Source organism: Aspergillus pseudotamarii (assembly GCF_009193445.1).
Source record: "Aspergillus pseudotamarii strain CBS 117625 unplaced genomic scaffold BDV38scaffold_52, whole genome shotgun sequence".
Lineage (NCBI taxonomy): Eukaryota > Fungi > Ascomycota > Eurotiomycetes > Eurotiales > Aspergillaceae > Aspergillus > Aspergillus pseudotamarii.
The window spans coordinates 95,091-118,567 of record NW_022475066.1 but is presented as its reverse complement, the minus strand read 5'-3'; the positions used below and the strand labels follow the sequence as shown (position 1 = coordinate 118,567).

The following is a 23,477-nucleotide window of genomic DNA, read 5'->3' as shown; positions in this document are numbered from 1 at the left end:
CAGTAGGACCTTACTAAAAGGTTCAGGTTGTTACTTAGTTTCGGCCGTGGTGGTCACATCCAAGTGGACCACGATGAATTTTTTTTTTTTTTTTCCTTTCCTTTTCTGGCATCCATCCATCTGGGAAGCCATGGCCTTTCGCCCGACTCACCCGTATGTGGTAACATAAGTTTCCACTTTCCTTTCTTTTTTCGTTTTTCTCTTTTTTTTTTTTCTTGGCATACTTGAGCATAAAAAAAATAAAAAAGAATAATTTATCCAAATCCTTCTATATTTGTGTACCTCGGGGAACTAGCGAGTCAGAAGTGAGGGGACGATGTAAAGACATCCGGCGTCAAGGGGGACGTCCATAACTAGAGGTACGGAGCACCGCAAGCCACTCGTGTACATGCTTGCGGAGCATAACAACCAGGGCAAATTAGTCAGTAGTGGGAAAAAGGTATCATCAGGTGATTATTGGCAACGCATTGTGCAGGGTATAAATGACCCTTTCAACCTCTCAACCCGAACAAAAGCGACAGAGGAAGATGGATATGAGAAAAAGGATATGACCAAAGCCAATGATACCTAATACTCTATATATGCAAAATTTCTTTGTTTCGGATGTTGAATGGAATTATTAGTTTTTCACACACTTATCCGTATGATATTTTATTTAACCTTCAGAGGACACGGAAAATAGAAGGGGCGAATGGATTACAGAGTATGTCTGTGCTTGAGGGCGGCTGTCCAACTTACTGGATCCAAGGGTGGGAATCGGTGGGTTCTCATTAGCCCTCTACAAACATGGTGGACAGTTAGTTAGATTACCGCGTTGGGTACAACTTACTCGGGTCAATTATTGGACTAAAGCAGGCCAACCTTTGTTGGGTTAGGCGACTGCCGCGACTCATCCCTCAATGGGCTTGCTGATCACCAGGGCTCCGGTTAGTGGATGAGACGATCCAGGAACGCTGGGAATTTGCTGCATTTCCGGCCGGCCTTGGAGCCTAAGGCAGAAATGAGAGAGAGGAAAGCGTTTTTGAGGCGAATGATAGGAAGGCTTTTCGGCCTCAGGCTCTGCAGGCTGGGGCTAGGTGCAATACTACGTATCCCGCGCGTTGCGCGTTGCTGCCTTTCATTGATCGTGATTGTTACCTAGTACCTGAGTATTAAGTTTTCTATTATTACTAGTATCCTGCTAAAGCAGGAAAGTTTTTCAGATCGCCTTTTTGAGGCGGGCCATAAATACCCAGCATAGAATTCCTTTCTACTATAGGTATTAAGGTGAAAAACAAGAGCACGCGCTATTGGTATTTGGGGATATAAATACTTAACCTCCAGACAGCATCCCCCCGATCTGCCCTACCTTGTCACTGGCGCTGTCATCTATATTGGGTATATTCATGGGAGCTTGTTTACCATCACACCAGGTTGTCAGGTGATATATGCCCAAGGCATGTCAGCGCGGTCCGATCAGCCATTTCAGTTCCATGGCTTCCAGACCACCATTGATGTTGCTCGTCAGCAAAATCATGATGTAGCTCCCTTAGCGGGACAAAAACGACTTCCAGATCATAACCCGGACAATGCTCATAAAATTTCCGTTCTAAGTCACCCTACTTCCAACAGCCACTTGAGTTCTCGTCCAGTCGATTTTGTCCGGCCTTCTGTGGCCCCTCCTAGGAGTCGTCTAACTGCCAGTGAGATCCGTCCTGTAGCGGCAATTATCCCAGAAAGAAAACCGGAAACAGCTACCAGTGAAGACTATGTCTATGACCCTTGTCTATTCTTGAAAAATCCCCGATATGGATTGTCACCCGTACTAGTAGCTAACTTTGCTTCTGTCGGTGTCAAGAGCATCTATCCATGGCAGGCTTCATGTTTGCTTGCCCCAGGTCTGCTTGAAGGTGAAAAGCATTTGGTCTATACAGCCCCTACGGGGGGAGGAAAGTCTCTCGTAGCTGACGTTCTGATGCTGAAACGTATCATCGAGAATCCTTCACGTAAAGCTATTTTGGTTCTTCCGTACGTCGCACTAGTACAGGAAAAGCTGAAATGGCTAAGACGCATTGTTCAGGATGTTGAAAAACGTATTGATAACATCGACGATCAAGCAGCTGGCGCGAAGCCATATCATCAACGATGGAAGAAGCTACAAAAGTCGATCCGCGTCACTGGTTTTTTCGGAGGTAGCAGGACAACCGCTACCTGGGCTGATACGGATATTGCGGTTTGCACGATAGAGAAGGTCTGTCAGCGTTGCATGCAGTTGTATGCAGGGCAAAGTCTAACGAGCATATATTAGGCCAACTCACTGATCAACACTGCTATCGAGGAATGCAATATCGGAGATCTGGGCGTAGTTGTCCTGGACGAGCTACATATGCTTGATGATGAACATCGCGGGTATCTTTTGGAGCTGATGGTCACCAAGGTACTTCTACTGCAGCAAGATATCCAGATAATTGGCATGAGTGCCACTCTGTCGGTATGGCTATTCTTTGTCACCAATGCCGACACTAAGAAAGCAGGCTGACAAACTACCAGAACACTGAATTACTTGCAGACTGGATGGACGCAAACTACTATATCTCAACATATCGGCCTATTCCGATTGATGACTATCTCGTATATGAGAACGCGATTTATCCCGCAGCAACCTCAAGACAGCTATTCCAGACGATCACAAGATTGGCATCAATGTCCACCGTATCCCTTACGGACACTATGCCTCCCCATCGTATAATCCAGCTCCCGGTGTCTCGAGAACTTGCAAATCCAACCACAAATGCGATGGTAGCTTTATCGATCGATACGGCTGCAGCAGGATATGGTGCATTGGTTTTCTGCGGTAGCAGACAGGCTTGCCAACTCCATGCCTCTATTATCAGCGAGGCCATGCCAATACCAGCCGCAGTAGATCCAGAGGAACTAAGCAGACGATTGGACCTGCTCGCTGAACTACGAAGCCTTCCTAGTGGTCTTGACCCGGTCCTCGAGAATACGCTGGTCAGAGGCGTGGGCTTCCACCGTGAGTGATCCGTGTAAGCTACCGCCTCTCATTGATATGAACTGACTTTGCTCTAGATGCGGGCATGACAACAGAAGAACGTGACTTCATAGCGCAGGCTTACGATCAAGGTGTTTTGAAAATTCTCGTAGCCACTTGCAGTCTTGCGGCCGGAGTCAATCTTCCTGCCAGGAGAGTCATTATCAATGGTGCTCGTATGGGACGTGAGTTGGTGGGACCGGCAATGCTGTAGGGACATCCCCTTGCATATTTCCAAAAATCTCGAGCTAACCGTCGAAGGCGTCAAATGTGTGGGCGAGCTGGTCGCAAGGGAAAGGATGAGGCAGGCGAGACCTACCTCATTTGTGGAAAGTCCGAACTACAGGCAGTCTGTGATCTGCTGGAAGCTGATATGCCAGCAATCGAGAGCTGTCTAGCACCAGAGAAGCGTGGTCTCAAAAGGTAGATGACCAAAACGAACGATAACCAGTCATGGGCTCATACCTGTCTAGGGCGATTTTGGAAGCTATAGCTACAGGTCTCGTCTCTGGTATTGAAGCGATCAAGGAATACGTGAAATGTACCCTTCTTTACCGGACCATGGACAAAAAGATAGCGTACAACATTATGGACTCTGCTCTCCAAGAATTGGTCAGCGAAGATCTTCTGCATCAGAACGACGACGAATCATATGTTGCAACACAACTTGGCCAAGCTGTCGTTGCGTCTGCATTCACCCCCGAGGATGGTCTTTTTGTTTACGATGAGCTAAACAGAGCATTACAGGCTTTTGTGATGGATGGTGACATGCATGTTTTCTACATGTTCACCCCTCTCCAGGTAGCGACGACCACACAAGTCGATTGGCCCATCTTTCGAGACCAGCTAGACAATCTTGACGAAAGCGGGCTGCGTGCTTTGCAATTTATTGGTGTTCAACCGGGCTTTGTGAACAGAATGTATGTTGATCTCAACATGACGCAAGAGCGTACTAATGAGGCCACAGGGTTCAAAGCGGTGCATCTCTTAAAGAAGACACTCCAGAGCAGATCAAACTGGCCGCCGTCTACCGTCGTGCTTACACCGCGCTTCAGCTTCGTGATTTGAGCAATGAGGTTCCTCTATCGGTGATCGCCAGTCGCTACCGGACCCCTCGCGGGGCAGTCCAGACATTGGCCCAACAGTGCCACGGGTTTGCCGCTGGTATGGTCAAGTTCTGCCAACGCATGGGCTGGGGAATGCTTGCGGCAGTCCTTGATCATATGCGGGATCGCTTGGAAGCCGGTGCTCGCGCTGATTTATTGGAAATGGCTCAAGTCACTTATGTCAAAGGCTGGACAGCCAGGATGCTTCGAGACAACGGCTTCCGAAACTTGAGGGCGTTGGCAGAGGCCGATGCAAAGGATCTTGTCCCCATATTAATGATGGTAAAATGAACGTCGCCCTGAAGCAGAACATTTACTAACTTGCACCAGGTAAATCCACGAAAAGCACAGAGAAGCCAAGCCCACCCCTCAGAAGCGGAACGGTATGCCAAAAAGCTGCTTGCTAAAGCAGAAGTAATTGTTGCATCAGCAAATAAGATTTGGGGTACGTATAATATTTCGCAGCGTTCAGTGTCTATAATTCTAACAATTTCACAGAACGTGAAACGCAAGTCGAATTGGATGAGTAAGGCGTAGTATACTCACGCATATGAGAGTTTTAGTATTGACAAAATCCTGGAACTTTTACGGAGAAATAATGTCACTCTTTCTCAGCTATTCTATGGCATAGTGGAAGGGATACCTAACATGTATATATATACAGGCTATGCTGTGTATATCCATAGGAAGCCGAGGCATTGGGGTGTATAGCTAATTTACTATGGTGATGATGATGATTAAGAAGACTTGAACTTATAGAAAGCAAATGTCTTCTAGCCAATGAACATGATACATGACTACAGTAGTAATAGTAGTAACGCATTGATCCCAAGAGAATTAAATACAACTAATCTAAACCCCGTTTAGCGTATTTTGAGCTTTCATAACCTCACCCTGATCTACAAAATCCACAAGGACCACGTTAGGCAGCCGTTTATACATGGACCGACACAAGTCGGACTGTGCCCCGATGCTCCCATTGCCCGAGACAGCATTGGTCTTGGGCGCACGGATCCGGTCGGGCACCAGGATCCCCAGCACATTGACATCTAGGAAATGATTGACGATATACATGCGCCCATCGGCCGATGCGCCTGAGGGCCGATCGATACTGCAATTCGGGAACGAGGCATCCGTCACATCGTAGGGCGTCTCGAAAAAGTAACCGAATTCGTCCAATATATATGGAACGGATTTAGTGTCGGCGCCGTAATCTAAAAGCAGCATGCTCAATATACACACCCTATCGGAACAAGGCCAAAGGAAAAAGTCTCAGACACATAGTGGAGATTTTATATCCACTACGTATATAGGTACCACCCAAGTCATCCACTCCCAGATACTACCTAATTCGTATTCGAAAGAAAAAAAATAAATAAATGGAAAAGCACGTGTACTTACCCAAAAATACCACAAGTCGCTTCCCCGTACTAATTAGATCCCCCAACGTCGGCCACGAATCCATGGCTAGCACATCCGGCGACGAGCTGGGTACAAATGCATAATCCTTAATCCCGGCACTGGCGAATACCTCATTGAACCGCGTCACGGGGAAGCCATCGCCATTCGTAAGCAGCAGGGTTACCACTTCATCTGGATGGCTGTCCAGCCAGGTCTTGACCGTGCCCAGGAAGGACTCCAGGGTTCCCGCGTCCTCGAGAAGACAGGATGTATGACATAGTTGGATGGTGTTGGCGTTGTCAAGGGCTTTATGGGTTTGACCCTGCAGGAAGCGGATCCCCAGGTCAAGTTGTTCTGTTACCTCTAGGTTTTGATTATGCTGTAGGAGGGGGCCGACGAAGGGGCTGTCGTGGGCGCCCAGTTGGGTGATGTTGGAGTACTTGCGGGTGCAGAATGTGGATTGGCCATTGCAGGTTGATGGGGCGCATTGGACGACTGGAAGGGTGGAGAGGGTGAGGACGAGAGGAAGTAGTATATAGGACAGGATGGGATGTTTGTTGGAAGGCATCTTTATATTATATATGAAGGGCTACTAGTATTGTGAGGGTATCATGTCTTGGTGTTAGACTGCAAGAATATTATCATCCCTCCTTTCAGTGTATTTTAGTAAAGAAATTCTGATAATTTATATTCCTCAATTTTCGTCTGCACTAGGATGAGGGCTGAATGCTACCAAATGATCAAATCATGCAGTGCTGAAGAATAAATGTATAGCATGTGGCCAATCAATGCCTTGTGACTTGCCTTGTGAGAAGCGCTATAGAGAGATGGGATGGGAACAGTATAGACAAAGTTTAATTAACTCTTCAGAAGGATTAGTGCCACTACAAGAGCGGGACAGGGGAGCACTACGCCGAAGACGAGACAAGGATATGAGATGAAAGAGTTGACCTTGTCCAGTCGATGTAACCCGGGGGTCTGCAGGTGATTTGAATAGTAGTTGGACTAAGGCACCTTCAGGCACGCTTGTCACATGCTAACATTGGTAACACACCCCCGAGCAAACTGCTGAGGATCCCCTGGATGGCGTGTAAAATATGACTAGATCATGGTAATACCACTCATACTAATAAATGTAGTCACCTGGAAAGAAGCCCATCAATGTAGGTCAGAAGCTCGATTGATAAATGCATATCAGCGAATGCGATAACCTCTTAGCATTGAATGAGTGGTATGTATTGTCTGTAAGACTAGCCAGGAGCCCCATCTATAATTTGAATTTATAGTTTTACACTTAAAACATTGTGGTGGACCGTCGGGATACCGTCCTTAGTGTTATTGTTGTTCTGCAAGCTGTTTATATTTGCTCTCTGACAACACACTACTTTGCCGTCACCGCTCATAACATTTTGACTGATGACTTAGATGTGACCTGGATGCCCAGACTGCGGAAGATGAAGAGGGGCTGGATATCCTATAGGAGCTTGAGAATTGCGCGAGGGTAAGAAGACACTCGCTTGGAACAAATCTCTAGCGTCTCTATAGAATGCGTCAACAATGACATTATTATGACTGACAAGCAGGAAAGGATGACTTGTTGTTGTCGTTATGTATGTACAACTACTTGATAGCCACGAGTGGCTTGTGGGGCACCGCCTCCCCCGGAAGCCAAGCAAAACCAACCAATGTTGACCTGAGGCCGGAAGGGACTCACAGCCTCCAGCTCTCCTCATTACCTTCCGTCGATGATCTTCATCTTCCCCGACTTGCGACAAAGCCGAGCTCGTGGGTACTCTTGCTCGGTTTACACAACACCTTGCCAGTTAGTTGCATCCAGATCCTGACTCGGTCGTCCATCGGGAATAATTTCCTACCAACCAGTCGGATTGTCGGCAACCGCTCCTCCATTTTGTTTTCCGCACCTAAGGTATCCATCTATCGGCCCGCACTCGGCCAGTCGCCCACTGAAGCTTTGTGGCCTGAGGGTGTCAAGACAGTCATCGACCAGAACGTATCGGCGCCGCTCTTAACCTTGATTCCGTGACCGTTTTCCCCTGCGATAGTGTCGAAGCGATGGTCATTCGAACATTTTGCTGATGAGCTCCATGATTGAGGGCAGTGATGACCGGGCACGAGAGGATGAGCTCGACTTGGGGGAAGAGGACGATGGAGATGTTCAGCCAAAGAGTAACGGCGTCTCTGTCGATGGGGTGTCACCCGAAGGGTATGGGGAGAGCTCAATGGCATACGTTGAAGAGGATCTCCCCGATGTAACCAGTCCAAACCATTTGTTGGATACAAGGAACTCCCAACTTGACGCCGGTACGGGCAATGTACCATTGTCGCCCCGTATCGGACAACTTGGTACTCCCAGAAGTGTCGATGAGACAGCTTCCACACCAGACGATACTCCTTCTCTGCATGTGTGTTGTGACTATTATTTTCAGCTGTGCACTCCGCTGATCGCTATAGGATTCTCTTTTGTCGTCGCAAAGTAGCAATGCTTTGGCCCTTCGAGGCTCATCTCGTGCCAGTCCAAGTCCGTCGCATCGTCCCTTTGATCTCCGATTTCAGTCCCGCCTTTCGTCTCCATCTTTGAGCGGGGCTCGACCGTCCTCGCCGTTCTTCGCTCACATTCACTCCCGAAAGTCGTCGCTTACGAGCCGCCTCACTCCGGGTACCGTGGATTCCGATGCTGAGACGCCCCTAGGTCCTTGGGATGTTGTGCGGTGGACTAAGCTAAGAAAGATTACTGGCCAGGCATTTTCGGAGGTCGGCAAACGTAATTTCGGTTATCCCACATGTTTGGCGGTCTCCACTGCCATAGTGATTGGAACGTCCAAGGGAATCATCCTGGTGTTTGACTACCAGCAAAGTCTCAAAGCGATCATTGGACAAGGGACTAAGGGTACGTTGGAAGCCTGCCGCGCCGTATTTTTCTGATCTCTGTTAACTTCTTTATATAGCTACCGAATGTGGAGCAATCACGTCGTTGGCACTATCCGCGGACCACACGACGATTGCCGGGGGCCATGTTTCGGGCGATATATTTACATGGGAGATTGTGAGACCGGCGCGGCCTTTTCTTCAAATACCACCTCTCCCCGAAAGCCAGGTTGATACTCACACTGCCGATGGCCACGTTCCCAGGTCGTCTGTCATTCATGTAGGCTTCCTTGGTACAAGGCGCACTGCGCTCGTATCCGCCGACAATTCAGGGATGGCTTTCTCACATCTGGCGACACGAGGCCTGGGGGCGATGGGACGGACAGTGAAGACGACAAGGATCTTAGGCCGTTATCCTCAACATATAGCGCACGGCAACCGGCCGCGGAAGCCAAGCTCTGTCCTTGCATTTTCACCTCTCCCTCTCGGAAACGTCGAGCAGCCAACCGATTCTTTGGGCTTGGTTGCGATGCTTACACCGTATCTTCTAGTTATTGTCTCGACCACACCTGTAGCACAGACCCAACATAAGGCGCCACGCCCAAAAGAGGTTGCCGCCCATGGCGCGATGACTGGAGCCTTGGCCTGGTTTCCAGCGATTAAGCTCAAGGGCAATGATGCGCAAACTTCGAAAACAAAACTTGTTTATTGTTGGTCAAATGTATTGACTATCCTAGACGTGTCTGAGATTGAAGCAGAGGAATCACCGAGCAGGGACAAACCACCCAGCCTGGAGTTTAAAGCGCGGAACAGATGGAAGGCTGAAGAAGCGATTGTTGCTGTGCAATGGCTGAGTCGCTCGGTCCTGGCAGTGCTGACTATAACGCAACAATTACTTATTCTTGAAGATCATTCTATGCGTGTAACGGATAGCATTGATCTTCTTAACAAACATATATACCATGCCGATTTGTTCTCCTCCCAGCTTCATTCTCTGGTCGAACAGTTCAACGAAGAAGATACCTCGATGCATGGCGTGGTAGCCGATGCTTTTTATATGAGCTTTCGCTCTTATAAAGGGCGTCTATTCTTGTTGGGCTATAGCGATGCACTTGTTGGAGCCCTCTCTAATTGGGCAGACCGATTACTTGCACTCATGGAGGCTGGTGACTTCATTGGGGCCATTCGCCTAGCAACGTCCTTCTACAAAGGCAGCGGAGAAAAGCTCACCATTGGATTGCCTGATGAAGATGCACTGAGACAGCCTATCGTGCAAGAGAAGCTTCTGGAAATGGTGTCAGCCTCGCTGAAGTATGCGTTTGGTCGGAACCAGGAAGCTAATACGGAGCGGCTAGGAAATCAACAGCTTGAGGAATTGGCCGAGGTCTCCATCTCGGCTTGTGTCTCCATGGATGATGAGGAGTTTATCTGGGACGAGGTATTCAACTGGTATGAGGAGCATGACTCGCAAGGCGTTTTCCTCGATGCCCTTGAATCATACATAGTCGAAGGAACAGTGCGCACTCTCCCCCCTACTGCCGTTAAAGCGCTTATCAATCACTTTGCCACGAACCATACTGCCAGCCGATTGGAAGAGATCATCTGTCTACTTGACACGGCCACCATGGATATTGACCAAGTGACGACACTGTGTAAACATTATAACTTGTACGACGCCTTCATTTACGTCTGGAATCGCTGCGTAGGAGATTATGTGGGGCCACTGCAAGAACTCTTAGCATTAGTCCCACCCCAAGGAACTTGGGTTAACGGGGGCTCGGTGGATGAACTTAAACGATATACAAACGCGATGAAGATGTTTCCATATCTCTCCTTTGTCTTAACGGGCCGTGTATACCCTACTGGGAATGACCTGGATGACGCCGAAGCTACTCAGGCGAAGGCAGCCTTATACGAATATCTGTTCTCTGGGAACCTGTCTGGGGCAGAATCGGGTGGCCATACCCAACCGAATGGGTTGTTCTCAGATTTGCAAGCTATCCTCAAATTCGATACCCCCAGCTTCATGAGCATGCTCAATGAAGCATTCGAGGATAGTTTTTTGAACGAACAAGAGCCAGACGAGACACCTTTCAGAGGGATATCCATCAATCGCCAATACTTAATCAGCATTCTGCTTCAGGTGATGACACCGGCAGTCTTTACTCCATCTGATACCATTTACCTAGACATGTTCCTTGCTCGCAACCTTCCTAAATACCCTCAATACATTCTACTCTCTGGAAGTACACTCCACCAGGTTTTGGAGCGGTTGTGCCGATACCCAAACCAAGATATGGCAGAGGACTGCGAACTCAGCGCGGAATACCTCCTATCTTTCTATCATCCTCCAGATATTCAGAGCATGATCCCGCTCTTTCACGAAGCGCGTTTCTTCCGGATTCTCAAGTCAACCTATCGCTCCGAGAAGCAATTTCCTGAATTAATCCTGACCTATCTGGAAGACCGCAGTGGACAAGAGGCGCTTTTTACCTGCCTACAAGATTGCCTGCGGGCCGGCTCCGGGTTAGGGAAAAGGCAAAGGCGAGATGTCATAGAATTGATTAAAACCCACGCTGGCCAGATAGCAGGGATAGATGTCCAGAAGGCCGCTCAGACCATGCAGGATTATGCTCCTGAAACGCATGCAATGTTCCTCGAAGCACTGGAAAATGATGCCTACGAGCAGTACCAGTACTTGACTGTCGTGGTTGACCCGACGACGCATTCCGGCGCTGAGCGACGGCTTTCGAAGTCAGTAGAGAATTGGATGGTAGAGCGCTACGTGCAATTGCTTTGCAAGTACAACCCTTCGCATGTCGCTGATTTCGTTGATGAGCTGCGAGCTGGCGACGTTCGGCTCGAGGAGCTGCTCCCTTCGATGGAGGAAAGTGGGGTAGTGGATGCAGCTGTCATTCTGCTGGCCAGACAGGGCCAGATCAGAGCTGCAATGGACCGTCTTACTGCGCATCTTAAGACACTAGAGTCGGGTCTCGTTGGTATTCTCCGAAGTATACAGGAGACCCCAGACTCCGCCAGCACGGCAGAAGCGATTGATGATCTTGTTGAATCTTTGAACAAGTTTGTACGTGTTGGTACATGGTTGTGCCAGGGCCAGACGAAAACAGCTAAGAAGCCGCGAACTGTCGAGAGGAATGGGACTGCGAAACATGCTGTTGACCAGCCTCTCTCGTTCGATGAGAACCTCTGGCTCGACCTTATTGAAGCTGTCGTCCGCACTGCCAGTAGTGTGTTTGCCCTGATCCAGAAGGAGCACGCGGAAAGTAAACTGACCCAACTGGCACCAATGACTTCGAGGATGGGGAGCAACGCGGCTCAACTAATGTCATCTGTCCGTACATTGGTACAACAGGTGTTCACGGCGCTGCTCTCCAGCACTGTCCGGGTCAGCGGAGCCTTGACCGAACGCAACGACGTTGCTTTTCTCCGAATTCTGCGAGCATTCCTCACTCGTGCGTCCCATTGGTCTCCTTCGCTCCTTGAACTCCGTGCAGTCCTGGCTTCCATCTTCTCGGCTTATACTTATGAGAAGTCACTCCTGGCCCTGGCCAACGGGATGCTGGACCGGGACCTCTTTGTGCATGTGGACGAAGTAACGCGACTGCGTCAAAGGGGATGGCGACCGCGAGGCCAGGTGTGTGAGGTCTGTCGGCAGCGCATTTGGGGACCTGGGGTTGGCTCTGAATTCTGGGAGGCCTGGAAGCAGAGGCAGGCGGATGCACATCAACGCCGAGTGTCACGACAAATTGAAGGGCGACTTGACCCTGCGGTCGCCCGTGGGAAGGGCAAGGCGGCGGCAGTGGCCGAGGCGGGTCAGGTGGTACACTTCCATGACGGACATGCGGACGTGGAGTCAGTAGATGGTATGCGGGAATCTCCAGAAAATGGCAATGAGATGCCGATCGGGCCCGCGGTCGTCTTTTCTTGTCGACACTTGTATCACCGACAGTGTTTGCTGAACTCGGGCCATTCTGGGCATACCAATCAATCGCATTTCCGACGCGAAGGGTCTGACTGGGAGTTGTTGTCATGCCCTATCTGTCCTGTACATAATGAATGAGTGTCACGATTTCAATCAAGCCCTTGTATGTACCTTTGCTTAATCCCCACTATGTGATTTCATGAGAATTTCTTTTCTTCCCTTTTCTCACCATGTTGGGTAGCAACATGAGGCTGTGGTAGTTGATAGAGCCAATGATTGATAATTTTGAAGGATTTAAAGTGAGACAAGTTTGGAGGTTAAACTTTTTGGCGGCGGTTAATCGAGTTGCTTAATTAAGTCAAAGAAGTCCAACCCTAAACGGAGTCTTTTGGAAATTTCATGACGATGGCCAAATTGGAAAGATTTGGTTTCCAACTAATTTGCTCCCGATCAGCTGGTTTCAAAGCGACGTATCACAAGATGGGACGAGAAATGCCAATAAAACTCCCCTGAAAAGGAACAGTTGGCATCACATGGCCTCCTTCTCGATGGACGTTTCCCCTTCAATTTTCCCCCCTCATTATCATCTTGACTGTTACGAGAACCCTCGATCCTTGCGCTCTGATTGACCCAGGTGCCTGTCACACTAACCCATGGTGCGAAGCTGACCATCATCGGAAATTAAAGAAAAAGAAAAAAAGACCCTGACATACTCCGTGCGCGGCGTGTCGCCCTGTTCATCGATCTATGAAATCGACTCTTGTGGAACGGCCCACGACGACATGAGGGGGGGGTTTGTTTTTTTCCTCCCCTTCTCCAAACACGCCCTCCGTTCCATGAACCTTGTGTCCCTCCAACCAGTTTGAAATATCCACGCCTGATGGTACCATTTTGGAACCGTCTGTGATCCAGGAACACCCCTTTAAACCATCCTATTCCAGTCCACGCTGGCCGTGACTCCAATTTGCCGCTCACATGCTTCCTCCATCTGCCATTCTCGGTGCCCGCGCTACTCGAGAAGATGTCTCTTCAATGGCTTCCTCCTAGGTCTCAAGGTCTGGTCCGGTGGGCATATCATGGCTGACGCCACTTTTCACTAGTATGTGAGTACTAAGTTTCGTTTTTGTCCCTGTGTAGAGTGGTTATATGTGTATGTGATAAGGGTATAAAATACATACATTCTTCATGGCTATATATTGAACCTCCGACACCAGGGGGAAATCAAGAACCAACGAAAAGAAAGCCAATCTGTAACACTCCTTTATTCATCCAGCGTTTGTTCACTTAGAGAGTGGCTTTGACGCTGTCCTTCCTTTGTGCTGCTTGAACAATACACCTTTTAAGGCAAAGCACATTGTTCGAACACTCCCTATATAAATACTATCACTCCTTACTACCCCTTCACACAGCTCCACATATACCCTGCACATTCCTTTCTACCGTGATCATTCACGCTCAGAAATGCACATACTATCCACGCTCGCCCAAGCTCTAAGCCTCTGGGCCCCCCTTGCTGTGGCCGCATACACACTACAAGATGACTACGGCACGGACTCAACTTTCTTCGATAAATTTAGCTTCTTCACAGGCAGTGATCCGACCCATGGCTTCGTCAAATACGTTGACAGAGGCACGTCCCAGAACACAGGCCTAATCAAAGCTGACGGATCCGTCTACATGGGTGTCGATTACACAAACGCCGCACCAGGCGGCCGCCAAAGCGTCCGTATCAGCAGCAACAAAGCCTACAACCACGGCCTTTTCATTCTAGATCTAGCCCACATGCCCGGCAGTATCTGCGGAGCCTGGCCAGCATAGTAACGTCTCCCCCAATGCCCCTATCTATCCCAACTCAAAAGGGAAACAAGACTGATAATATCACAGCTGGCTCCTAGGCCCCAACTGGCCGAATAACGGCGAAATAGACGTCATAGAAGGCGTAAATGACCAAACTAACAACCAGGTAGCCCTCCACACTAGCGACAGTTGCACAATTAACAACTCAGGCTTTTCCGGCTCCCTTCTCACAAGTAACTGCTACGTCAATGCCCCCGGCCAAGCCAACAACGCAGGCTGCGGTATTAAAGATAACTCGGCCCACTCCTACGGGAACGGGTTTAACAATGCCGGCGGCGGTGTGTATGCCACTGAATGGACTAGCGAAGCTATCAGTGTTTGGTATTTCCCACGTTCCAGCATCCCCGGTGATATCGGTAGTGGGAATCTGAATCCGAGTGGTTGGGGGACGCCATCGGCGAGGTTTGCCGGAGCTTGCAATATTGATTCGCATTTTAAAGATCTGCAGATTGTATGTGTTTCCCATCCTTCCTTTTCTTGTTATTTTTCTCAAGGAGGTCTAAGTTTTCGGTGGGATACTTACTGACCGGTGCGTAGATCTTCGATACGACTTTTTGTGGGGACTGGGCTGGCGGTGTTTGGGGGTCGAGTAGTTGTGCCTCAAAGGGATCTTGCAATGATTGGGTGGCTAATAACCCTGCTGCGTTTAAGGATGCATTCTGGCGTATTAACTCGCTGAAGGTTTATCAGGGCGGGGCTGCGAGCGTTGCAAGCAATGTGACTGAGTGGAAGATGGATGTAGGTGTCGGAAAACGTTCGTTTATCAGACAGCGGAGGGAGAATTGGGGGAACTGATCTTGTAGGTTTGAGGATGGTGTACATCCCAGGTGGGATTTGATATACCCTGCATTTTGTATGGACAGACTTTTACTTTCGTTCATGGATGTACATAGGGATCTGATAGCTGTAAATGGCGACATTCTTTATGCATTTAACCCCAGAAAATACTAGACAATCAGGTAAACTATGTCAAAGAGCGAGGTATATCGAACGGAATATATACATTGCGTTGTAAATATGCACCCTGTGCGCCTGTAATTATACCAAGGAGGCAATAACAGTCGATATGTTGTCCGCTTACTGCGGTGTCCAATCGTGCAGTGTACGGGGACATCACTCCGTATATCCAAGAATATCTCTCTGATCATCAGTCAGCCGGCCCCATTCGAGAAGCAACCGAAAGAAATAGATCTCCATGTCTTCTTTTCGTAGAGCTCTTTCGGCCCATTTGCGACCTTCTTCTGCGATCCAGCGCCCCTGAAGATTGTGTGGCTCCATCATGGCTTTGGGTTGACCATTATCATCCACACCAACAGGTATGTCCACGCCACCGAAGTATGCCAAGGTACTCCACAGGCCGTGGAGACGGACATCAATGGGGACAAAGTGCAGCCAAGCTGTGACCCGGGAGTCGAACCACTGTCGAAATAGGCCGGTTTTGAATGGTAGGCTGTGACTTTGCAGGAAGGGAAGGAATCGGCCGCTAAATCCAGCACCATCTGCATCAAATAGAAAGCGGTAATTCCAGTGACTCTGAAAGTCGACCCGACCTGCTGTGCCTAGTTCCTGCTTTTGGTCTTCACAGTCCTTTCTACAGCGCACGATCGGATCGGTAACGTGGACAGAAGCATTCAAGCCGAGCTTCTCTGTAGGAGCCAAGCCGTCAAGAATCTGATATGAATATGTATCAGGGTTGTCTGCAGGTAGCAGCACTGACACCTTGTTGTAGGTATTGTTGTTAACTAGATGTGCCAGACGTTGACGCGGCATTCCTTGCCATTGACCGTCGCGGCTCACGCCTTCCGACGTGCCGCCAATCCAAAAAAGGCGGTTTTCTTTTTCCACATAGTCCAGATCCGGGTACTCTTCAGAAGGCTCGTATTTTATCTTATCCACGTAGTTCCACGGACTAGGGAAAATGATGTCGCCAAATCCAGAAATCGTACTCTGGCTAAAAACCGGAGCAAGATCTTGGGTCACCTTGAATGATGCAGGTGACACGAAAAATCCGTGAAAGGATGCAAGGTCAGGTTGGTGGCATATATCAGTTGCCACCGTCCAGTTTGACGGAAATTGTCCCATGGAGTGGGGACGAATACAGCCCATGCATATGTGGTGTCGATCCCACATTCGTCGAGATCGAGCCTTTGACGAGTGAGGACAAAGAGCACTTACATAGCGATCGAATATATTTACAAAGGAGCTGTCGGTAAACATGGTCTCTGTCGTCTGATCTGCCGGCTCAATGGGCGCCCATCCTTCATCCCGGTCACCCGACCACCCATTCGTTAAACCCTCGCTAGGAGGAGGTGCTTGAGATCTGGCTTGAGCCCTAAAAACAGACATCTTCTCCCAGGGCACAGAAACTCGTGGCTCGTCGTTAAGATTGAAGGCTAAGTCCATGTCGGGTAGGTGTTCAGAGAATTTCTCAATCATCTTAGCAGCACTGATAACCATCCAGGCATGTGTTGGTTTGATACCCTGTTGAACTCTTGCTGTCCCATTACGTATACTGATAGCACCAATATCGTTGTATGGGTTTGTAGCGAGTTGGTGAGTCAGTTCCCTGATCTTTTCCGGCGGCAAGGCACGAAACGGCAGTAGATTGTCGTATATCTGATCAAACTCATCAATGACGACAGACGACCTACTAGTGGCATACTCGTACCATTTGTCGAAGCCCCTATCTCGAGAGTCAGTATAGCATCTGGTGAGTCATCTGGATTGACTTACGGTGGTGGATGTTGATTGTATTTCGCTCGATACTGGGCAACAGCTCCTGCCAGATTCTTGCTGCCACTGGCGCTGGATTTCCAGCGATCATGATGTTGTCTACCCTCATAAATAAGCAGGTCGATTGGGTGTACATTGGCTACACTGGGTTGGTGAGCGATCAGAATTAACACAAGGCCAAATATGACTGAGAAGAATATTCGCATGAATACGTTGAATCCGTAAAGGAACTGCGGTTCTTCTTCAGAGGCCGATTGGCCACAGAGATATAGCATAACACCCAGGAAGGTAAGAAGTAGTGCAGCAAAAGCACGAGAGGGGAGGATCAGTGGGAAAGGCTCCTGCCCGTTAAACAAGACCGAGGCCAGCGTAAAATTAACGAATAACGAGCCCGCCAATATAGAGATCCCAACCGCACCATAAAATGGCATCTGGAGCCAGTTAGAGAAAGGTTTATCCGAACTAATATATGACGCTTACTAGTTGAAATGCGGACAATACTGTAAAAGCAACTAAAAGGCCTTGACCTGCTGCGCTTCGTAAATAGTGGGAGTTGACGAAGCCGCCATCCCCAGGTGCCGCCTTTTTGAGAACGAGCGCCGCGATTGTACAAATCACAGCAACCCCCTATGAAGTGTGGACAGTTAGATCATCTCACTTATGCACCATTGATCACAAGTAGGCAGACTTACAAGAAAGCCGTAGCCCCAAGAAACCAACGCTTGCTTTTTCCTTCCATCCCGAGATCGGTTACCTTCCTGGCAAAATTCAGCAGCACCGATTACAATCAGGGTATCTAGCATAACGCTGAGAAACCTATACACCCGAAACCGTGGATGTAGCCCGGAGATGATAGGGCAGATGTATGTCGATTGCCTGCCTTCATCAAATGTACTAACGAGAAGACCACCAGCCATGATGAATACAGCCGGTAACACATTCCTGAAGCGGCTCCGACAAAGATAGAAATGCGCGCGGCTGGCTACAGCAACGAACATGCGCAGATGCGCATTTGAAGGGCCTTCCGGCGCAATCCATTTCTGATTTGGTCGGCCACGCTGGTTGCGCCAGTAATCATATAACGCAATGAGGAATGGGATCATGCACTAGAAATTGGTTGCTTATTATCGGCATGTGTGTTCTGTGTCCAGTTTTTCGTAGGTACACTTACAGCATATCCCACTGGTGCGCATTCACCGTTGACATTGATTTGGTGATATAGAGCGATCCGTATGCAACCCATGCCCGAAACTAAACAAACTCCAACCCACCGACTCGATCCGAGTATTTTCTGACTGGGAAAGTTACCATTGTGGTTACTCGGGGAAGGTGGCTCTTCTGCGGCGGAATTGCTAAGCTCCGTGAGGGGTATGGCGGAATACTTGTGCGCAGGAGACGAGATTGTGGGGAAAGAGTCGGCGAATCTGCTCGTGATCAAAAGAGAGATAGCTGCTAAGAAACAGGCTAGGGTAGCAGATTCAAGTGGATGGTCTGTTCATTCCGTTGTGTTAGCTGCATACTTGCATACTCCGTATATGCTGTTCTTTTTAACGCCCAATTGCCGCTCAGTACATTCCATTACACACCATACCTTCCTTAGCGCGAGAATGCATAGGATTGACTCACCAAAAGCGAAAGTGGTGGTGTAAGAAGTCGCAAGGAAAGTACAGCTCAATAAGAATGCCCTGCGCGCTTGGTTAGCTATTACGGGGCAAAGTAGGAGAGTCACTTACACTACAGAGGCTTTGAGCCCCGATTCGGCGGAGAAAAGATTCATTGAGACAGAATATGATCATGTGTATTAGCACAGGAAGCCATTACAGTGACCAATTGCCAATTTGCATCATGCTGCGCCGACCAAAAAGCGCACGGAATACTGAGGAACAGGGACTCGAAGCGGCTATGGAGCGACTATCGACTAGTTTAAACTGCCTGGGGAATTTTAAATTTGTTGGGTGGAGACGTCAAGGGGCGGGAAGGGTCGATTCGATTTAAGTTGTAAGGTAGGGTAGTATGTACACAGTATGTACAGTACTATGAAGGTCATAACTGTGAAGCAGAGACCCTTGGGGGAGGATATTGTACCTGATCCCTCCAAGGTTACTCCATATTAGGGGTGCGACGGTATCAAGCCAGTGGGTGAATTGCGTCAACGAAACAAGGTCGACCATGGGTGATTTGCCCGTCTTTGCTGGAATGGGAGAGCTTAGACTGTCCGCCGTGGAGCCAACTAGGAAAATCAAATGCACGCCAGTGACGATCATTGAACGAGGTCTCTTTTAGCCTTGGGTGCCGTGTCATGCCAAGTTATTTTTGGCTGATGTTGAGCACCCGCTGGGCAAATCATATCACAGAATTGAAGCCCCAAAAGTTGCTTTTCTTTGGTGACGGTCGATTGGAAATGATAGGTGGTTCCCGACTCTCAAAAACTGCCGTGGCTCCCTATTCCATTGCATGCCATTGGAAATGGATCTGTTAATGGACAATAACTGACAGGTGAAAGAAGGAAAAATCGTTGAATTCAGGTATCATATTATATGCAGAGATAGTCGAATATTCGTCATCCAGATGATGAAGCTTCAGCGATTGATGGAGTCCAACTAAATTAACCCAACTTTAATGTCCGGTCCACTGACTCCCTTTTCCTAATCTGGACGTGGGAGTGCTCTATTCCTGAAGAGGAAAGGTCGTGGGTTATGTAATCGCACGAGGGCGGTGACTTTTGCTAGGCGGTGGCATCTGGCAGTATGGTCTCCGCCTGATAACTTTTTTTTACTTTTTCTTTTTTTTCTTTGGCTGAGCAGAAAAGGTCGCAACACACGGACGACAGTTTACAATTCCAGACCCAGTCGCCGGAATCACTTTTCATATCACTTATAAAGGGTCTGGTCTGCGGTTTATAAGAATTCAAGGCTGTGTGCGGCGTTCGTGGCCAGTCTAGGAACCTTGACGATATCTCCGTACCCACTCTCAGTTTTTTACCTCCAACGGATTCGCCATTTCTACGAATTGATTGCTTGGGCAGTTACAATAGCAAGGGGAAGCTCCAACCACGATGCCGCGTAAGGCGATTGATTCGCGCATTCCTGCGCTTATCCGCAATAACTTGCAGGAGAAGAAACGAAGCTTTTTTGTCGTTGTTGGTGACCGCGCAAAAGATGCGATCGTCAACCTGCACTACATTATGTCGTCGCACGATGTCAAACAGAACAAGTCCGTTCTCTGGGCGTATAAGAAGGATCTTTTGGGATTTACCAGTCATCGCAAGAAGCGTGAGGCAAAGATCAAGAAGGAAGTGAAGAGGGGTATCCGTGAACCGAACCAAGAAGACCCTTTCGAATTATTCATCACTCTTAACCAGATTCGTTACGTCTACTACAAAGAGACGGAAAAGATCCTGGGTAATACCTATGGAATGTGTATCCTCCAAGATTTCGAAGCCATCACACCGAACCTGCTCGCCCGAACAATCGAAACTGTGGAAGGTGGTGGAATTGTGCTATTGCTCCTGAAGGGCATGAGCAGTTTGAAGCAACTCTATACATTATCGATGGATATTCACTCAAGATATAGGACGGAAGCGCATGATGATGTGGTCGCACGTTTCAACGAGCGGTTCATTCTTTCTCTTGGTAGTTGCGATTCGTGCTTGGTTGTCGACGATGAACTGAATGTCTTGCCGATCTCCGGAGGAAAGAACGTCAAACCACTGCCACCACCAGACTCCATTGATACCTCTAATACTGGCACAAAGAAGGAGCTGAAGGAAATCAAGGAGAGCTTGGCAGACTCGCAACCAGTCGGGTCGCTGGTTAGCTTGGCTCGCACTGTTGATCAGGCGAAAGCACTCCTGACTTTTGTCGACGCAATTGCGGAGAAGACGCTCCGGAGTACGGTTGCCCTGACTGCCGGAAGAGGACGAGGAAAGTCGGCAGCTTTGGGTGTTGCCATTGCAGCGGCTGTTGCGCATGGTTATAGCAATATCTTCATCACGTCTCCTAGTCCGGAGAACTTGAAGACGCTGTTCGAATTTGTGTTCAAGGGATTCGATGCTCTTGGCTACCTTGACCATGTTGACTATACCATTCTTCAATCCACTAACCCCGACTTCAACAAGGCTATTGTCAGGGTTAACATTCATCGGCAGCACCGTCAGACCATCCAGTACATTCAGCCCCAAGATGCCCATGTCCTAGGCCAGGCCGAGCTGCTGGTCATTGATGAGGCGGCAGCGATCCCTCTCCCCCTTGTCCGCAAATTAATGGGTCCTTACCTTGTCTTCATGGCTTCCACTATCAATGGTTATGAAGGTACTGGCAGGTCCCTCTCTTTGAAGCTGATTCAACAACTTCGTGAGCAATCACGCGGAGGACTCAAGGCCAGTGGCGGAGAGGACATTGATGTCGCTGATCGCGCAACCGGGAAGGCGGCAAAAAACACCGATAAGAGCCTAGGTGGACGGTCTCTGAGAGAGATCACCCTGTCCGAACCCATCAGATACGCCCCAGGAGATTCTGTAGAGAAGTGGTTGAATAAGGTTTTATGTCTCGACGCGACGTTGCCAAAGTCCAAGATGAACACGCAAGGCTGCCCGCATCCCTCTCAGTGTCAGCTGCTTCAAGTCAACCGTGATACCCTGTTCTCGTTCCACCCTGTTTCTGAGAAGTTCCTTCAGCAGATGATGGCTCTCTATGTTGCTAGTCACTACAAGAACACACCTAACGACCTTCAGCTCATGAGTGATGCCCCGGCGCATCAGCTTTATGTTCTTGTTCCACCAATTGACGAGGATGCTACCAAGCTTCCGGAGCCTCTGTGTGTTGTCCAGGTTGCGCTGGAAGGTCGCATCAGTAGACAGAGTGTCCTCAACAGCTTGAGCCGTGGCCAACGTGGTGGAGGTGATTTGATCCCATGGCTTGTTAGCCAGCAGTATCAGGACGAGGACTTTGCTGGTCTTTCGGGTGCCAGAATTGTCCGTATCGCAACCAACCCAGAGTATTTGAACATGGGTTATGGTTCTCGTGCTTTGGAGCTCTTAGTTGATTTCTATGAAGGCAAGTTCACTAGCCTTTCTGAAGACATCAACGAGACACAGGAAGAAATGGTCAGAGTAACGGACGAGGAGCTCACGAACTCCAACCTTCTGGATGACAACATCCATGTTCGTGACATTCGCTCCATGCCACCCCTTTTCGGAAAATTGTCCGAACGCCGCCCAGACGCTCTTGACTACCTTGGTGTCAGCTACGGCCTGACACCATCCCTCCACAAGTTCTGGAAGCGTTCTGCTTTTGCCCCCGTTTACCTCCGCCAAACACCTAATGATCTAACGGGCGAGCATTCATGCGTAATGCTGCGCACTCTCTCCTCCGGACCAAATGATTCCAGCTGGCTGGGTGCTTTCGCACGGGACTTCCACAAGCGTTTCCTTGCCCTACTATCGTACCAATTCCGCGAGTTCCCCTCCGTGCTTTCCCTCAGCATTTGTGAGTCCGCCAACGCAGGTGCCAAACTAGACCCCTCTATCATCTCGGCTCTCCTCAAGAAGTCCGACCTCGACGCCGCCTTCTCCCCCTTCGATCTCAAGCGTATCGACAGTTACGCCAACAATCTCCTCGACTACCACGTCATCCTCGACATGGTCCCCACCATCGCAGAGTACTACTTCTCCGGCCGTCTTAACGGCAAAGTCAGCCTCTCCGGCGTGCAACAGTCCATCCTCCTGGCCGTCGGCCTGCAACACAAGAGCATGGACGACCTTGAGAAGGAATTGAGCCTGCCCTCATCTCAGCTCCTAGCCATGTTCCTCAAGATCATCCGTAAGATGTCTACCCACTTCCGCTCTGTCATCGAGGGCGCCGTCGCAGAGACTATGCCTTCCGAGCAAGTTCCCGTGACCCAGGCTTCTACCGATGCACACGACGACGTGGTCGCCGATGAGCGCTTCAAGCCCCTGGAGACTGGCCTGGATGAGGAGCTCCGCGAGGGAGGACAGCAAGTGGACGCAGAATTACGCGAGAAGCAGCGGGCCTTGATCGATGCTCTTCCTCTCGACAAGTGAGTGGTTTCCATTTACAAATATTCCCAGTAGCCTATTGAATGAGCAATAACTGATTTATAGCCTTCAGATACGAGATCAACAACGGTAGTGCTGCGTGGGAGGACGCTGAGAAGCAGATCCGGGGTGGAGGCGCCTCGACGGTCAGCATTAAGTCGTCGAAGCCCAGCAAGCGGAAGAAGGGAGAGTCGGCTCGTGAAATTTACGACCAGGAGATTGATTCGAAAAGACAGAAGATCATTAAGAAAGGAACGGAAGGCAAGAAGAAGCACTAATGATCTGCGACTGTTGATTTAGGAGCCTGGCATATGCGCCATAGAAGCATACTTTTTCTTTTGGGTTTTTCACAAAACAAAGTTGGTGTTTATCTGGCAGTTTGGGGATTCTGTCTAGAACAAAACTGATTTGCGTGACCTACCCTCTTGTATATACGTGACCGATTTCTATATTTAAAAAGTTCAT

General features: G+C 49.1%; 8 protein-coding genes across 8 annotated transcripts; 5 read left to right on the top strand and 3 right to left on the bottom strand.

The window, feature by feature from the left end:
* Positions 1-1,290: 1,290 nt before the first annotated feature.
* Positions 1,291-4,882, top strand: BDV38DRAFT_158003 (DEAD/DEAH box helicase). The gene is made up of 9 exons (XM_032051737.1): positions 1,291-2,230; positions 2,288-2,470; positions 2,530-3,013; positions 3,070-3,241; positions 3,293-3,454; positions 3,505-3,951; positions 3,999-4,419; positions 4,468-4,582; positions 4,636-4,882. Exons 1-9 carry the CDS (start codon positions 1,439-1,441, stop codon positions 4,665-4,667), a joined length of 2,808 nt encoding a protein of 935 aa, XP_031910646.1. The 5' UTR covers positions 1,291-1,438; the 3' UTR covers positions 4,668-4,882.
* Positions 4,883-4,943: 61 nt separating this feature from the next.
* BDV38DRAFT_254716 (uncharacterized protein) lies at positions 4,944-6,155 on the bottom strand. Its single transcript, XM_032055353.1, has 2 exons — positions 5,539-6,155; positions 4,944-5,351 (listed from the first exon to the last, which is right to left on the bottom strand). The coding sequence occupies exons 1-2, from the start codon at positions 6,104-6,106 to the stop codon at positions 4,990-4,992; spliced, it is 930 nt and encodes a 309-aa protein (XP_031910645.1). The 5' UTR covers positions 6,107-6,155; the 3' UTR covers positions 4,944-4,989.
* Positions 6,156-6,987: 832 nt separating this feature from the next.
* Positions 6,988-7,678, top strand: BDV38DRAFT_157980 (uncharacterized protein). The gene has a single exon (XM_032051736.1). It carries the CDS (start codon positions 7,151-7,153, stop codon positions 7,580-7,582), a length of 432 nt encoding a protein of 143 aa, XP_031910644.1. The 5' UTR covers positions 6,988-7,150; the 3' UTR covers positions 7,583-7,678.
* Positions 7,644-12,505, top strand: BDV38DRAFT_285696 (CORVET complex membrane-binding subunit VPS8; the record flags this gene model as incomplete). The annotated part of the gene is made up of 3 exons (XM_032060540.1): positions 7,644-7,961; positions 8,011-8,446; positions 8,505-12,505. 3 exons carry the CDS (start codon positions 7,644-7,646, stop codon positions 12,503-12,505), a joined length of 4,755 nt encoding a protein of 1,584 aa, XP_031910643.1.
* Positions 12,506-13,531: 1,026 nt separating this feature from the next.
* BDV38DRAFT_157964 (glycoside hydrolase family 16 protein) lies at positions 13,532-15,382 on the top strand. The gene is made up of 3 exons (XM_032051735.1): positions 13,532-14,184; positions 14,252-14,675; positions 14,762-15,382. Exons 1-3 carry the CDS (start codon positions 13,829-13,831, stop codon positions 15,017-15,019), a joined length of 1,038 nt encoding a protein of 345 aa, XP_031910642.1. The 5' UTR covers positions 13,532-13,828; the 3' UTR covers positions 15,020-15,382.
* Positions 15,338-18,734, bottom strand: BDV38DRAFT_285694 (putative capsular associated protein; the record flags this gene model as incomplete). Its single annotated transcript, XM_032060539.1, has 7 exons — positions 15,338-16,907; positions 16,958-17,388; positions 17,438-17,584; positions 17,650-18,063; positions 18,129-18,448; positions 18,584-18,642; positions 18,691-18,734. The coding sequence occupies 7 exons, from the start codon at positions 18,732-18,734 to the stop codon at positions 15,338-15,340; spliced, it is 2,985 nt and encodes a 994-aa protein (XP_031910641.1).
* An 87-nt stretch (positions 18,735-18,821) lies between these two features.
* Positions 18,822-19,319, bottom strand: BDV38DRAFT_157939 (uncharacterized protein). The gene has a single exon (XM_032051734.1). The coding sequence runs from the start codon at positions 19,219-19,221 to the stop codon at positions 18,949-18,951; it is 273 nt and encodes a 90-aa protein (XP_031910640.1). The 5' UTR covers positions 19,222-19,319; the 3' UTR covers positions 18,822-18,948.
* A 454-nt stretch (positions 19,320-19,773) lies between these two features.
* Positions 19,774-23,447, top strand: BDV38DRAFT_254710 (ribosome biosynthesis protein KRE33). The gene has a single exon (XM_032055352.1). The coding sequence runs from the start codon at positions 20,013-20,015 to the stop codon at positions 23,016-23,018; it is 3,006 nt and encodes a 1,001-aa protein (XP_031910639.1). The 5' UTR covers positions 19,774-20,012; the 3' UTR covers positions 23,019-23,447.
* The last annotated feature ends 30 nt before the right edge of the window (positions 23,448-23,477 follow it).